This window comes from Hemibagrus wyckioides, linkage group LG03 (genome assembly GCF_019097595.1).
Source record: "Hemibagrus wyckioides isolate EC202008001 linkage group LG03, SWU_Hwy_1.0, whole genome shotgun sequence".
NCBI classification, from domain to species: Eukaryota; Metazoa; Chordata; class Actinopteri; order Siluriformes; family Bagridae; genus Hemibagrus; species Hemibagrus wyckioides.
This window is the reverse complement of record NC_080712.1, coordinates 27,544,098-27,561,576: the sequence shown is the minus strand read 5'-3', so window position 1 is coordinate 27,561,576 and position 17,479 is coordinate 27,544,098. Positions and strand designations below refer to the sequence as shown.

At 37.2% G+C, this 17,479-nt stretch overlaps 1 protein-coding gene across 3 annotated transcripts; it reads right to left on the bottom strand.

Annotated features, from left to right (window-relative positions):
- Positions 1-4,637: 4,637 nt before the first annotated feature.
- On the bottom strand, positions 4,638-17,204 carry fam83b (family with sequence similarity 83 member B). Of its 3 annotated transcripts, XM_058386055.1 has the most exons (6): positions 17,186-17,204; positions 16,966-17,093; positions 15,266-15,766; positions 10,765-10,929; positions 9,069-9,193; positions 4,638-8,261 (listed from the first exon to the last, which is right to left on the bottom strand). In XM_058386055.1, the coding sequence occupies exons 3-6, from the start codon at positions 15,731-15,733 to the stop codon at positions 6,257-6,259; spliced, it is 2,763 nt and encodes a 920-aa protein (XP_058242038.1). In that variant the 5' UTR covers positions 15,734-15,766; positions 16,966-17,093; positions 17,186-17,204; the 3' UTR covers positions 4,638-6,256. The 3 variants fall into 3 exon arrangements, with proteins under 3 accessions (XP_058242038.1, XP_058242037.1, XP_058242040.1); XM_058386054.1 differs by lacking the exon at positions 17,186-17,204 and having other exon boundaries at positions 16,966-17,162; XM_058386057.1 differs by lacking the exons at positions 16,966-17,093; positions 17,186-17,204 and adding an exon at positions 16,598-16,771.
- Positions 17,205-17,479: the final 275 nt, after the last annotated feature.

Sequence of the window (17,479 nt, the reverse complement as noted above, 5' to 3'; positions counted from 1 at the left end):
TGCTGTGGAATGTTTCCCCACTCTTCCTTCACAAAAGCCTCCAGTTGTTGGAGATTGGAAGACTTCCTAGCCCTGACCTGGATCTTCAACTCTCTCCATAAATTCTCAGTTGGGTTCAGGTCAGGGCTCTGACTTGACCACTTCAGAACATTTATGGTGTTTTCCCTGAACAATAGCTTGACCGTATGCTTCAGATCATTATACTACTGGTAAGTCAAATTCTCTGGCAGGTTGACGCCACCAGGTTTTCATCAAAAATCTTGATAGATTTTTAGTCGTCCTCTTTTTTCATTATACCATCTATCTTAACAAGGTTACCTGTACCACTGGCAGAGAAGCATCCGCATAGCATGATGTGACCACCGTCATGCTTGACCGTTGGGATGGTATTCTTAGGATTAAAGGCTTCTCCTTTCTTAAGCCAAACATATGCAAACATATGTCCAAAGAGCTCCAGTTTAGTGTCATCTGACCAGAGGATAGATGACCAGGAGTTCTATCTAGGTGACCCCTCACAAATGAAGGGGTCAGGCCTTCTTTCAAAATTCATGACTGATTTCTTTTTTCTTGGCCATGGTGAGAGAGACTGAAAATAATGAAAGCTTTGCCCCCCTTAATTATACTTCACAGAGCAGGTATTACTATTTAACATTATTAGGCCTTAATTGATTACACCTAAATTGATTAAATTGATTATAGTCACTGGAGTGCTATGGATGTAATAAATAAGGATATGAAGCTAGTGGGTGCAAGTGTTGAGGATGCAGAAGATAGGGATAGGTGGAGAGAGTTGATTCGCTGTGGCAAGCCCTGAAGGGAAAAGCTGAAAGAAGAAGAAGATCACTGGAGTGTGAAACCACATGTACTTTCACAAAAGAAGGATTTTTTTCTGAGGGTATGATTAATTTTGAACAGGCTCAAAAGAGAATCTCTGGCCATATCTATTGGTATACAAATGAAGTTTAGCTAATACAGTATGTGGGGTTGTGCATAGCAAATAATATATATTGAATACAATGGACGTTTCGCCAAAGAAGTTTTTATAAGTGAATAAAATTAAAAAGCATGGATTTGTCCAAGGGGTTTGAATAATTTTGAGCATAACTGTATATATATATATATATATATATATATATATATATATATATATATATATATATATATATATATACATATATATATATATATAAAATATGAAATTATAGATCTAAGTCTATGAATATTTATGGAGCATTATTGCTACTTTTCACATAATAGGTCTCATGTATCAAGGTGGATATTATTATATTATATAAATCATTCACATTCATGAAATTTGGAAAAACATTTATATCCTACTCATACTCCTGAGTGTGTGACTGTGTGAAGTTTATGCATTTAGTGGCTAACTAATGTAAACCATAAATACTCACTGAATATCTTTTTAACACACTCTGTACTGTTTGACTATATAGTATATTATTGAGTGAAGAGTCATATTTCCACTATCCAGCGTTAGACAAAAAAAAGAGAACTGGCTCCTATTCATGTCTGATTTCTCTTAAGGTTTCTTCCTCATGTCATCTCAGGGAGCTTTTCCTTGCCTTTGTCATTTGTGGCCTGTTCATTAGGGATCTGATTCCACATCCAGATTTCAACTTTTGTCTATTGTTTAAAAGTTCTATTCAAATAAATATGACTGTAAGTGCAGTGAAATCAAAGAAGTACTCCAATTGCCTAAGTAATAAAGCTGTAGCACATGCCATAAATCATGCCATATTGATTCCTGTTAGAAAAACATTGCTGTATCGATTTCTCCCTACTGATATCTGATACAAGATGAACTCTTCTAGTAGGGTTCTGTTACCTGTAAGCTGTGTTTACATATTTCTTTTACCGAAGACATTTTTGAATTAAGCTGTTATGCTTTCGTGCCGCTTTATATGTATACCATTCAGACATTATTGATCAGCAATTTGGTGTAATGTACCAAAGTAAATTGGGCCAAATGTAGGACCTGTGGACCAGGTTTGGCAAACACAGCATTAATCTGTTCAGCTAGCTTGTCAATATGGGTACCTAATTGCACAAACAATAAGAGACTGCATACATTATAGACAGAAACCCAGTTTGGAAAAGGATTAAAGGACAATGGGAAAGCGTACAGTGTGGGAAAAACTGCAGGACACTCAAATGCAGGACACAATGCATTCAGTGACCTGAGCTTTTGAATCGGTCGTATTTTATGTAGCTGAGTGACTGTGTCTGTGTTCCCTGAATATTAAAAATATCTTATCATTGCAAAGGTGGGTGGTCCTATTATTCTTCAGAAAGTAAAAAAAAAAGTCTTTAAAAAAATAATAATCACCTTGTCCAAATGCCTCAAAAACAATTCATTATTCATGCTTCAGAAAATGTTTTGTTTATCACCGAAAAAGAAACAGCATTGAATTTTGTCATTATATGTACAAACAGTATGTGGTCCCTTTATTATGTGTGTCCCTTCAAAGCCCACTTTATTAGGAACACCTGTGCACCTTCACATCCATGCTGAAATCTAATCAGCCAATCATGTGGCAGCAGTGCAATATAAAAAATTCATGTAGGTACAGATCAACAGCTGTAGCTAAAGTTCTTATCAAATCAGCAATTAATATATCGATACTCTAAACACATACAGAAAAAAAAAAACATTTGCATCCTACTTGTGGTCCTAAAAGTGTTTACATGTACACATAAGAAGACTAACTTAAATGAAACTGATTAACTATAAATGATATCATTTGCAAAGAATTACAGTGTCCAGTTCGAATCTTGCTTCTATTTTAATGACACACATAAATTTCTATTTTTAGAAATGTAAAAATCTATTTATATGATTTATGAATCCACACTATATTGTCAAAAGTATAAGCCTTTATATGCACATGAATTTAATATGGAGTTGCCCCGCCCTTTGCAGCTATAACAGCTTAAGCTCTTTTGGGAAAGCTTTCCACAAGGTTTAGGAGTGTGTTTATGGGAATTTTTGACCATTCCTCTAGAAGCGCATTTGTGAGGTCAGGCACTGATGTTGGACAAGAAGGTCTGTCTCACAGTCTCCACTCTAATTCATCCCAAAGGTGTTCTATCGGGTTGAGGTCAGAACTCTGAAGTTCCTCCACTCCAAACTCGCTCATTCATGTCTTTATGGACCTTGCTTTGTACACTGGTGTGCAGTCATGTTAGAACAGGAAGTGGCCATCCCCAAACTGTTCCCACAAAGTTTGGAGCATGAAATTGTCCAAAATATCTTGGTATGCTGAAGCATTAAGAGTTCCTTTCACTGGAACTAAGGGGTCAAGCCCAACCCCTGAATTAAGTGATTTGAAGGAGTGTCCCAAAACTTTTGCCAATATTGTACGTATTTCTAATTTTGTTTATATTAATGACACAATTCATTCAACATGTCATTCATTTGAATGACAGAAATATTAAAGAGTTAAAAAAAGACAACCTACATCCATTTGAAAACTAATAAGAATAGTCTAATGGTTTAATTATGAACAAAATACAATTAAGAAGAAACGGATAAGAAACAAGCAATATTGCTGAAACTTAAATAATTAGCAGCTGCTACACTTTATGAAGCAACATTTGTTTATTTATTTATTTATTTCTATTTTGGAGGATGAAAGCTGGTAATAAATCCGCTTCATGTGCTTCAGAATCTTTTTTCAATGCATTAATTAGTCTGGATTTTTATTTATTTATTTATTTTTTGGGCTACTGGCATATTTCAAAGAGACATAAGTGACTGATCTTGTCAGTGTGTGTCAATGTGTAGTGAGTTGTATGCTCCCTGGTGTGCTGCACATCCCATAATGAAAACCCTAGTTAGGATGCAGGTTTCTGCACATCAATGCCTCATTATGTGTGTGTGTGTGTGCGTGTGTGTGTGTGTGTGTGTGTAAAAAGTAAACACTTGTGGTATAAGTGAGAGAAATTCAGCCGTCTGTTTAATTTAGATCATTTCATTTCAATGCTGTGAGCATATCAACCTGACAGCATTGGCGAGAAATTTTGGATTCTCTCCACATTATGACCCTTTCAGGTGCAGTGACTCACGCTGATCAATCTTGTATAGTAGAAATAAAAAATCTACACACCCTTGTTAAAATGTCCGGGTTTTGTGATGTTGAAAAAAAAAAAGAGTCTGTAGATTCTTTCACTTATGACAGCAGACTGAGAATTAAGCGGAAAAGCAAGCCAACATGTCGAAAGAAATAAAACAAAACACATAGATATCCACATCAATAACGCACCCCTGTGCATCATCTATTTTAAAATAACCACCAGCTGCCAACAGCTATTTTTATTATTATAATTGTTTTAATTGTCTTACAAGGAGCAATTTGTAATAATCAGATAATCAAGGAAGCTACTTCAGTATTCAACTCAGCAGACCCTTATGCTTCAGATGTTGTGGAGATTACACTACCAAGAAAAAAGGAGAAAAAAGGTTCACCGGGGTTGTTTGTAAGAGTGGTGTTTAGAGGGACTAGGATTTTTATTGTTTATAGTGTCTATTGTGCGTATGCAACATATTGCTCAGATACAAACTGATTTAAAAGAAAGAAAGAAAAAAGAGCTTAAAACATTTGAAACACACAGCAGTGAATTATTAAGTTTCAAGTTTTATTTCTTTTCTCAGTAAGTCAGGAGAGTTTCAAGGCAACACTGGCATTCAGTGTAACTCTCTCGATTCATTTCCATTTTCATTTCCTGGTGATTTTTCTAATACATCCTCTACCCAAGAGTTAGTGTCAAAGACATTCATTCTGCTTGAGAAACCCTAACAAAGGATTCAAAGAATGAATGTCTGGTGTGTGTCTTGAAACTTAAACTTAAAGAAAAACTCATGCATTGTGTAAGAATGCAAATAATTGGCACTGCTGTAAAAAAAAAAAAAAGTTCTATGAATGAGAATGAATGAATCACTCTAATCTTGTTGTAGAGGTTACTTCATCTCCTTTGACCTCTCTGATTATCCCTGGACTTAAGCCCAAACATTCAAATATGGATTTTCTTCCCCATCCTCTGTTGTAACAAAACAACAAAGCAATCAGCTTGTAGAAAGGTCACAAACTCATGCAATTTTTGTGCCGTTTGTGTTGCATTGTTATTTAAGAAACTTCTGTCTGACAAGTCATTACAGTTCAGCGACCTTTGTAGAAGTTTTTTTCCTTTATGTATTTCTCTGCTACACAACTGAGCATCACAGCATCACAGTATTGACTAGGGCTGGATGCTATATGATGCTATACTATAAATACAGTCATATGTAACATTATATACGTGCCTGTGCTTGTATATCTCCATAGTTTTTCATTGCAGCATGTGAAAATCTGTATATTTTCTCCTCCTTGTCCTCGTTAAATAATGTAAATGTTTGAAAAAAAATAAAAAATCTAATTCTCCCTGAACTCTTTTCGCATTTGCACTTTGGCAGTGTATTGAGAAACATATCACGTATCTTATACAAGCTCAAAAACACTCAGTGTTAAGTCACAATTGACTTTAATTTGTTTTCCTCTTCACAAATTGGTCATTGCACGGTATAAAGCCCTTGGCATATCCCATGAGTGAAGTTTCCCATTCGGAACATTTCCACAAGCTCAAAACACTATTTAAAAAATACCTTTCATTACGAATGTAAACATTTCAGGTAACAACAGTCAAATTAACAGACGTCCTAGGAGTATTATCAGTTGTTTCCTGAGTGGAGTGGAACCTGTACATATAGTGTGTTTAATATAAACTGATCAGGTTGTATATATCTATTGACTAATTCTTGATTGCACTGTGCATGTGGGCTGTGTTCCCAAATTGATACATACATAAATACTGGATTCTGGATACTCTGGTGTGAGATAGACCTGGAATTATGGGATGACCTAAAATGAGAGGGCAAACCAAGATGATCCTCAGGAGACGGTGCATGTGATGTAGGGTTCAATCTCAGTGCTCAGTGCAACACAAGTAGTACATATAATTTATTACACTCATTTTACCAAGGTGAAGTCTATATAATCACTCTGTTAAGATATTTTCTTCTGTAGAGGAATTGTTTGTCCCCCTTAAACGACAATGTAGCAAATTGATCAGAAAGGGTTCTCCCTGCTTTAATGTTTAGAACACACATTGAAAACAAATTACTTTTAATGAAGTGCGAATAAAAACAAAACAAAACAAGAAAGCAGCTCTTTGCTTATTTCTACATCCTGCATGGCCTGAGTTACTTATTCTTGTTTATAAAATTTCCAAACCTCTGTATGAAACGTCCGATTTTATTTTCATGACCGTGTGTATGTTGAGCTATATGGTTGCTGTGATCACTGCCCGTTGTTCCTCTTGTAAGGAGAGAGCTTCTGTTTCTGTCTGCTTTATTTATGGACACAGTGGAACCCTGTCCTGAAGTGGTACGCTTAGTCTCGAAGGAGCAAAGAGGCTCAAAACGACTGTACACTCTATTCACTCGGACTTGGTCTTGTCGCCACTGATTGGTGGTGGTGCCCTGTCCGGAATTTCTTTTATTCTCCTGACTGTTGGAATACAGCCGATCTGATGCTTTCACAGACCCATCCCCGTGGAGCTCGTCTGTACTAAAACGAGGAGCAGATGATTCTCCAGTCGAGGCAGTAGCATTGAACTGAGTTCCAGAGATCCTCCCATTTGTCCTTTTCAACACGTTGCTGTCACTGGATTTCATAGACATGGTTGTAGGGCTCTGTTTATCGGTGTCATCAGAAACAATAGTGTCAGAGCTGCCACATATTTTAAGGTTAGAATTTTGCCTCCTTTTCGGCGAGCTGTCCCGCTTCTCTGGAATATTTAGGAGCGATTTGATTTTCTTGGTGCCCTTTTTAAAGGGTGATATTACACTGGGTTTGTTCTGGTTGATATCCTCCACTTCTAGACCTGTTGCTGAGACAGTCCTTGAGGGAGGTTCTTGCCACGTGCACTGCACGTTGTTGCTTTCAGCTGTTTTGACATCATAATGTGAGGTGGATCTCTGGTCCTCATTAAGGTTTTGATGATACCCTCCACTTACTGAATTCTCAACTCTCGGACCTATGTCTGTTTGATTTCTCGACAGTTGACCATACAGATGGCTGGAAGGCTCTTGGTTGTTGTTATTATATGTGGTCTGCCTAGGGTCTGCTACACTGTGCCTTTTGTAAAAATTGTCTTGTTGGGGTTCAGGCTCCTTCCTATATCGATTTTTAGCTCTGCCAAGACTGGCATAAAGTATATCTCTTCCTGAGCCAAAGCCAAAGCTTTTTCCAGAGTGCTCAGGAACTTGTATACTCCGTCTCTTTAACATGAAGTCATCAGGTTGGGCTCGATTGTCCCTTAAATCTGTTTGGTTCCATTGTGTTGAATAGTACTGTGCACCTGGCTGTATACCATATTGTTCCTCATGGCGTACCGACGATATCGAGTCATTTGTGTAATTGTTGGGCTCGGAATCCTCTGGGATAATGGACCTGAACACCAGTGATGACCTAAGACGAGAAGGCATCGCAGGAACAGGTTTGTTCTCCATCTCGTATTGGTCGAGATAATCATATGGTTCTCCAATGGCTGCATCACTGTTTTTGAGGTAAGATTCTATCCTCCATGAGCGCAGAAATGATTTGGAGGTACTTGCCAAACTTGGCATGGTCTGCTGCATTGAAAGCATCTGTTTATCATGACCGTGGTAGGACTGGCGCATGTTAGCAGTCCTGTTAAGGAAGTTTAATCTGGCGCTTCCATAGGGGTTCTCCATAACGGGGGGGTAGTTTCCTCCATAACGCCTGATGTCTTCAGCCACATTCCAGTTACTGCTACCATACCTGGACTGCTGAACGATATGTGAGGGCTCCCGGGGTTCCCCTGCATAGCTGTGCCTCTTGTTGAACTCCAGCGCATCTTGAAGAAATCTACTATGGTGAGGGATAGGGAGATCCTCCCCCATGCCCCTAAAGCCTGCTTGTCTCTCACAGGTTTGGCGATACACAGAATCAAGTGTGTGCCTCAACTGATCCTTCCTTTCAAAGGCTCGGATGGGGCGCCCAAAGTAATTCTCAATTTTGCCATTCATCCTTCGATCTGACAGGACGTCCTGAGACTGGAACTCGACTGGAATATTGGAACGGGCGTAAAGGGTCCGGAACTCCTCGTCGTAAGACTCCACTAACTCACCTGTTATGACCTGAACCATATTCAGGTGAATCTTTTCACAGGACCACATGAGACTGTGAAAAACAGTGCAAGAAGATAATTTAAATATATTAAATAACTTAAATACTGTATATTAACATAAAGTGTAAACAGCATGATAACAAAATAAAATTTTATGCCTTTTGATTATAAAAAATCTAGCTTAATGATCTAGCTAATGCAACTTAATAATTGCAAATTAATACACCCGAAAATGAACAAAGGGGTAATAGAGGAAATATTTAATATTGCACTCTGTTTGAATTTTTTTTTTATTTCCCTCCAAAAAATCACTGCATGATGATCAATCACTATGAATTCTTGACTTCTAGTAGTTTCTATAGTTTCCATGTAGTTCACAGCTAATACATTAACCGTCTCTAGGTTTCGTGTTCTGCTTGAATCATGCAATTATTTAGCAAGCTTTAGCACAACTCGGTAACACTTGAGCTGACACGCACATGTTATTTGATGTGATATTTTAGTATTTGCTACAGGCTGTTGCTATTCAAACTAAAGTGTTAAATGGAAATGATAATGCAGTCTTTTATCAATTTTCTTTTGAGTAAATAAGTTTAAGCATTTAAAACCCTCACTTACATATGCCATGGGGTATGAAACACAACGGCACACACAATACACACATTGTAGGAGATGGTGCTAAGCTATTTTATATATTCAAATATATATTCTGTCTACATTTAGTAATCTCAGGGTTTTTTTTTTTGTCTCATTTACAATGTAACCTCAGGTTTCACTGATTATTCTTAAGTGACCTATAGTATTTAAGCTTTATTAATTACATATAGTCTTTTTTAGGTTAACACTATTTACTAACTTACCTGTATGATCCAAAAAACACTGTTTGGCAGTCAACTAGGAGAAATTTCTGCCCCATGGCTCCACGGAATTTGGCTCCTGATTTGCAAACATACTCCTGACCTTGCACTGTGCGCACCCTCATGTTCTGCAGACAAGGCAAAACAAATAGACAGTTTTCTATAAAGATTCAAGAAATCACCTAAAATCCAGATACAGGTCATGAGCTTCAGTTCATTTTCATCAGAATAAGGAGGGAAATCTTAGTGACTTTGCCCTTGGCATGGTGGTTAGTGTCAGATGGTTTGAGTATGTCAGAACTGCAGATCTTCTGTCTAGAGTTTAGACAGCACAGTGTGGTGTGAAAAACAAAACAAAAACATCCAATGAACAGTAAAGAAATAACTTAGTGATGAGAGGATAATAACCAGACTGGGTTGAGTTGACTAATACAAATAACAACTCTTTACAGCCATGGTGAGCAGAAAAGCATCCCAGAATGCACAACGTGTTGAATCTTGAGGCAGTCAAAGTTAAAAATTCATTCCATGGTATTTTCCGATCTTCAGCTCTGCAAATTCATGCATCGTGCTTCTGACAGATGACTGGCTGATGAATGTGCAGGTGTACCTAATAACATAGTTCAGAGAGACAAGCTACTGAACGCCTCGCTGCATGCTCCCTCTCAGGTCAGTTACCAAAAGAGACACAGAAATGAGTTTTTCAGATGGCAAAATGACTCCAGGTTTATTCATAAATATAAGCATATGTATATATGCCATTTTGTCCAGTTGTGCCAGTTTGTGAAGGGTTCTGATTGGCCAGGGACAGGAACTATTTTTCTCTAATCTAATTGAAAGGTCAGCATGAAGTTAAGGAAGGACAATTCCTAATCAGTAGAGGTATAAAGAGAAGAACAGGATGTATTGTTCTGGCCACGATTGAAAAGAATCTGTGTCGAACATCTGGTTCAAAGCAGTTTTAGATGATATAGAGGCTGAATACCTGACATGATCATACATCATGTAGAAGAGATGAATACATAGAAGAGATGAATACCTGACATGATCATACAGTATATTCAAATGACAAACATGATAAGGGCTTTCTTTCCTTCTTTCCTAAGGAATTTCCCCCTGGGATTAATAAAGTTCTTTGAATCTTGAATCTAAGAGGATTTCCAATCTATCGTCTACCATAAACTGCCATTGAAAGTGGAAGCTGTTTAACATACATGGTGGGAATTTCAGCTTTATCAACAACCAGCTAGTAATCATTGCTACTACCACAAGGCAAAGCACAAGGGGGCAACTATTTTAAGCAACTGGAGTGTCATTTCTAAAAGATTTTTATCATTCTGCTGCTTGCTTCTGATCATCCAACTAGAGAGGGAAGGATTTTTTATCTACCACTTAAAAAAGAAACATTAATGTGATGTTACTTTTGTTCTTGTGTGAAAGAAAATTTAACCCGCAGCATTTCTGTGAAGCTTATCTAAGACAATGGTCCAGCATAGAAAGGGACAAGGACAAGCACAGATCTGTTTTCTTTCTTTTTTTTTTAATATTTGATTTTTTTTTTTTTAATAAGAAAGCGTATGATTTTCTGTGTAAAACAAATGGAAAATTATGATTGAGACCATTGAATAAAAATCTCACACGAGCTGATTATGAAATAGCATAAATATAAATGTACAATAAAAATAGACAGGTTACTCACCCTGAGTTTCTGAATTTGAATGTCCAGATTTGCCGTCATATTAAAAAAGCTTTTGAAATGAGTGTGATCCAGAATGATGTACACAGGAACGCCTCTTATAGATGCGTCGACTACCTCTTTAAAGATATCTACATCGGTAAACACATCCATGGCAATGGCAATGACCTGTATGAGAACAAAACAGATGCCATCCATTTTCATTCCACTTCAACAATTCAGACGTTTCAGTTTCATCCATTAAATAATTTTAATTCCGGGTTGAAATGCAGCAAAACAGGTGAAAAACACCAAAAGGGGTGGGGGTAAATACTTTCGCATATCATTTTATCCTTACAGCAGCATGATAGCGGTGAGGAAGGTTGGGTAGATTAAAGTCATAACTTTTCAGGACACTCTTTCCATTTTAATCAGACCTTGTATCTTTCCGAAATTCCAGCATCACTCTGTTCAAGCTTCAACAAGTACAAGTTGATGAGTTGGTAACATTCTAGCACGCCAAAGCCTCACAGCACCACACCCTTTTACATGTTTTCAGAAACGAGGTCATGGAAAGTACTAGAAATTGCATAATCAATCTATATATGATGTATATATACATTATATATAAAGTTGTAAATCAAAATGTAGTTATTATTTCATTATGTTACATTATTTATACCACATTTTATACCACAGCACAACTGAATGCTCAATTTTAGCTTTTCAGACAGCACTGATTAATTTCATGAAACAGAACAGCTTTGTAAAGTACATCAGCTTTTTTGACGCTGATTTAAAAGACTAAGACAAAATTAATCTTTAATGTTTTTAATTTTAAAAAAGTAAATAAATAATGTAAAAAATAATTTAATTTAATTTAATTTAATTTAATTTAATTTAATTTAATTTAATTTAATTTAATTTAATTTAATTTAATTTAATTTAATTTAATTTAATTTAAAAGCTCAGCATAATAAACATGGCATCACACCACCCCATCGCTGATTATTTTTCCACAACAGCGCACCCCTGTTGTGTTTCAAACAGAAATACTGAGACAGTAATTCTGAGACTGCAAACATCTGCAACGATTCGTGAACATCATTTTCACGTCTGAATAAAACTGACCAATTCTCGGCACCACAGGGTACAGACCACACACAGTTTTAATGCGAAAGCATTCGCTTTAATTAAGCATTTGTTGAGCGCTGCCATGCTTATGTGCTTTTCTTGCCGCTGAAGTGTATTTTTTTTTTTGCCTTAATAGCTTTAGAGACTGTTTGTGTTACACCTGAATGTCCATACAATTTAAGTAGGTTTTTTGTTTGTATTCAGTATCAAAGAAATAAAAACATCTGATTCAAATGGCTAAATTCTGCAAAATAACAACATTGATTTAATTGCTTTATATTTAAATACTCAATAGTAGGGCACTGGAGCCTCAGCGGTAGGTTTCTCGCCTACCATATGGAAGATCTGGGTTTGATTCCCAGCCAGTGCCCAAACCCCAGCCACTGGATGCAGTGCTGGTCTTAAGCCCGAATGAAAATGGGAGGGTTGAGTCAGGAAGGGCGTCCAGCATAAAACCTGTGCCAAGTTGTTGTGTGGACTGGGGGGCCCGATGTGGCGACCCCTCACACGTAGGGAGCAGCCGAAAGATCAACATTTAAATACTCAATAGTATGCATAGCATATGGAGAATACAAAACACATACTAATCAGTTTCCAAAAAAGTCAATTGTTTATGACAACAGGTTACCAACAACTCCTTGTCTGGCAAGTACAAAAACATTTTCACTAGTGTTAATTTGCCTAAAATTATTAGTACCAATTTAAAAGCAATAAAGGTTGCTGGTAAATGCCTGGTTTATTCTTTTATAGCTGATATGGTATCATTAACAGCAGCTGGTTTTTAATCTGCAGCTTGCTGTGCTTCCTCATAATCGAAGAGACATGAACTCTAAAATCACTAAACAGATTAAATAATTAAGCCAACATGCCAATAAAATAAATAAATGATTTCCTTTCTTCGGTATCTTTTTAACAAGACTAAACAATCCATGTACTTGTTAGATCAATTTAGAAAAAATACAATAAAATAAAATTACCTACATTCATATTCCTCTTTCCCTCTTCAGTAGATTCACTTTTGATTTATTTTTTTGTCACGTCTAATATATCAAATACCGATTCCATTCTCAGGAAATCACTCTCTGAAGATGCTCAGGATGTTACTCATCTAATCTTCAGTGCAATTCCATCTTATTTCCACAGTAGCCCGTGAGCCTACATGATATCCTTATCACATGTCAAGGTCATAGGAATTACATATGCATGAAGTAATTAGAAAATTCAAGAAGGTTAACCCTAACCATAACCTTAAACGGTATGTATTTTTTAGATTATTATTTTTAGTCCTTAAGATCTCTCTGAATCATCAAGTGCTAAGCAACCACAGATATCTACCCAATTTCCTCATTTGTGACAGTCGGGTGAGTATGGATGGATGTCAGACTCATCCTAATGACCACTGGAAATTCTGTCTATCATGACGGATAACTGGGAATGCACTCTGTCCCTAAAAACACTGGATCCTGGAAACACACTGATATACTGATAGGTTGTCTGTGGGTGAGATGTGGAGACTTTTGTTTAAATAAAAATATTTAAATAATTAATTTAAAAATAAAATAAAAAATTATATATAAATAAATAAAAGCTCACTGCACACGCCCCGGTAGCACTGCCCAAAAAAAAAAAAAATCTGTATGTATATGTTGTCAAGCAGGGTTCTTTCAGTCACACCCAGATAGCTTAAGACAGGGTGTGGATCAGATGAACTATTTACTGCGTCATTTATTTTCTTCTTCTTCTTCTTCTTCTTCTTCTTCTTCTTCTTTTCTGAGTATGTTTAGTAACCTTGAAGTGAAATCTGTTTGCAAGGCTGTCTGCTTTTTATTCACATACACTGTGTGGCTCCTACTGATTGTTCACATCCTTTTAATAATGGTCAATCATTTCTTTCAGAGTTCTTTCAGAGGTTAATGTTTATATGTAAATTTCTGCAGGTCAGGCGCTGTGTTGTGTATTGACTCTTCTCTCGCAAGGCAAACAGGGATCTTGCCATAACTCAGGTTGTTTAACAGTGCAACATGCCGCTCAGGCAGTCAGTAAGGCGCTGTAAAAACACATGCTGCTATTTGTTTAGCAGCATGTTTATGTGCATTATAACGCTTCGTTCCTTAAAGTTACTTGGTTTAAATGAATTAACAAGAATTTTGAAAATGTGCATGTAAGAATGTGTGACACGATTTTATTCAATTCTTTACCACAGTCTCCATGTTGACGCACATGTAGTAGCAGTTTTCATGAATGCACCTGCTAAAACAAATAAAGTAAACTTAACTAGTTTTTTTGTTGATGATGTTGTTGTTGTTGACGAAATTTGGGTTAGGGATTTTTTTTTGTTTTCCCAGCGCAAGAGTAGACATGTCATCAATGTCTTGTCAGCAAAATTGATCTCCTGCAGTTCAAACAAATCAAGACCCAAAAGTTTCATTATTCTTGTGACCTCTGTTGTCTGTATATATTTAAAAATCGCTTTGTAATCCTTTTCCTAACAATCTCTGTTGTTTTACATATTTGAAGAAAGGTGTGTAGAGCTACACACGTACACACACATTTGCCTATTTGACAGACACCTTGATTTCATCACTGCCTCATTTAGCTCCACAGAGTTATCACACTTAGTGGTTGGAAATTTCGACACTGCCCCATACTTTCTCTACGAATATTTCCATTGGAGGAGCAGCAACAGTTGTGATGATTTATTACAAATAATTGCTATTCAATTTAATACATTTCTGCAAACAGGGAAAGCAGGCTGTTCATCTATCCATTAGACTGTCCCAGACACAGGGCTACATGGAACCTGGAGTCTATTCCCGGTGGATTCGGGAAACAAGATGAGGGCACTGCAGGGCACAGTCGTACACAATGACACAGCCATTCACATACTATGGACAGTTTAGAGAAACCAATCAGCCTACAGGACATATCTTTGGACTTGGGGACAAAACCCCCAAATCACAGGGAGGACATGCAAACCCCCCATGGGGGGTTTGGAGGCAAGAACCAAACCCCCCCATGCCAGAGGTGCAAGGCAACTGTACTAACCACAAAGTCATTGTAGACCACAGACATTTTTTAAGGTGGTTTCAGGTCTTTTAAGTTGTTTTTGATGTGTCATTGGGCTAAACTACAAATAAATGTAGTTCTGTTTAAAATTAGTTGATACACTGAACAACATTATGTTTAACTGGGTTACTCAAAAAATCCATAGTATATAGACATTTTTTTTTATTTTGTCTGAGGCTCTGTTGTTATTTAACGTCGTCCTGCCCCAACAAAATTTATGGTACATCACCGCTCATTGCTGATACACATCTTGAATGAAATGCCAGTAAACACAAAGACACTAGTTTGGGCAAGCTGCTGCACTTCTTCGTCATGCCACCATTACCTGTCTGGCATCTTGAATATGTTTTCTCACTGCTTCCTTGATGGTGGGACTGTTTAACCTGGGCGGATGGTAAAGGATGTTGATGTTGGTCTGAAGTCTGTTGTGCATGACCTCTGGCCAACCGAGATCCAGGTCTGGGGGAGGCGCATCGGAATTTGTGGGCCAGTATGTTCCCGTGGAGTTCGCCTCGTCCCTGGTGCTGTCTACATCCTCTACGTCCTCACTCACAGGTAGTTGTTCTGTATTCTGCATTATGAAGTCAATCTCATCATCAGAAAGGAAGCTTATGATTTTCTCAGCTTGGAGAAAGTCTTGATATACTTGTTTGCCACCGCTGACCAGACAGTCAATAGCTAACCTATAAGCTTCCTTATAATGTGGCAGGATGTAATCCTCAGGGCTGAAGTCCTCTTTCAGGGATGAGAGCATAGATAGATTGGACTCCATTATGCCAGGGCCTTGGATCATCTCTCTTCAAAATGGCAGAACAGCAGCTGATACCTGATGACAGAAAGCATTCAGTTTTATTTATTTATTTGTTTTGTTTAAAAAGAATGAAAGAAAGAGAGACTGAAAGAAAGAAATTGTTTTCATTTTAAACCACACAACAATTCGATGGTTTTATCTTCTATGGTTTTAGTGCCTCCTCTGTTCATGTACTAATTTTCCCCACGTTTCGACAGATGAAACATGTCTTCATCGTACTATTCCCTTAATTCAGCCAAAAGTAAAATGACAAACTGAATCATCATGGAAATTAATGGGATGGGGTGCATTTCACAAGAAAGACAAAGGAAAAACAAAAGGCAACTGTTAAAGACATAGTTCACTGTTATTGCCCATGGCCACAGCACACATGGAAAACTTGCTCAGCCAGGTTCCAGCAAAAGTGCTTAGTAGAATACGGCTCTGAATACAAGAGATTAAAAAAAAAAACAGTAGCTATCACCACACTCCCCTGAACCAAACGCTGTACAAATCTACCTGAAGCTACCAGTTAAGAGCTAACAGCTAAGAGTAGACGCTGCTTCTTAGTCGCTGTGCAAAGTATGTACCGCTGATTAGACGCAACTTGTTAGCCCAGCTGTTCAGACCCAACAGTTATGGTTATTACACACTGTTTCTGTACTCCATTAGAAAAAGATTCCCCGTCTTTGACTTGGTCCACATAGACTCCATCAATGACAATGTCTTTTCAAACCAATTAAACCTAATTCTTGTAAACAACATGGGAAGTAATGGGACAATTACAACATAAATAAAACCCTATAATCTGTAAAAACCACTTAACACACATTTGTGCTTAATAAAGATACATGAAAATATAATCACCTCAATTTCTTCAGCTGTGGATGAATTGTGAGCGTGTCTGTTAATGTGCAAAGCCCGATAATTGCAGGTGAACAATACACCTCTACAAAACATTTTTTTAATAGACTTACATAAGTTCATAATTGACTTTACAAGAATAGCGTCCAAATAGACATATATAAGGAAGACTGCTAAAAACGTATTTCTTTATGACTTGCTTGAATTGTGTTTCAAAAATAATAGTAATAATTAGCTAATAAAACATAATTAGTCCATTGATTCCTTGTTAAGTGTATGTTATTGCCAGGAAGGTTAAATACCTTAAGTATATAAATATATACACAGTAAGTTACTCACGTGCCATTTCTGTACACAAACTTATAACTTACTTGTGGTGTCAGTTACAGGAAAATCCTTTAGAGTGTATAGAGCAGTAATGCATTTCTATCCAATTCTAATCCATTTCTGATAGACAGTATGTTGAAAAGCGGTAGGAATCTTTACTGCCTGCGAGTGACTGCAGAGAAAAAAAAAGAACCGGAGATGTTAGAACTTGAAAAGTGCTGGGAACAAGAATGGGTGGGGATTCGTAAAACTGAAACATTCTACCTGGCCACAGGCAACAGACCTGTTCGAGCCGCTCGTAGCCACACCTCTGTGTCTCCTTCCTTCTTTATCTGTTGTTTTCTTTTTTTTACCCCTGCAACACCCGCCCCTGCCTTCTTCACTCCTCCTTGCATGAAAAAGAGATCAGAGTTCACTCTGATACTAGTAGATAACTTTCTTTTGGTTCATTTCTATCAATTTTTTTGCTATTTTTCTGACTAAACCCTGTGAACTTTGTAGAAATGATGTGCAGAGGCATGCACCATCTTGTTCTTAGAGGTGTGTTTTTATTTTTAT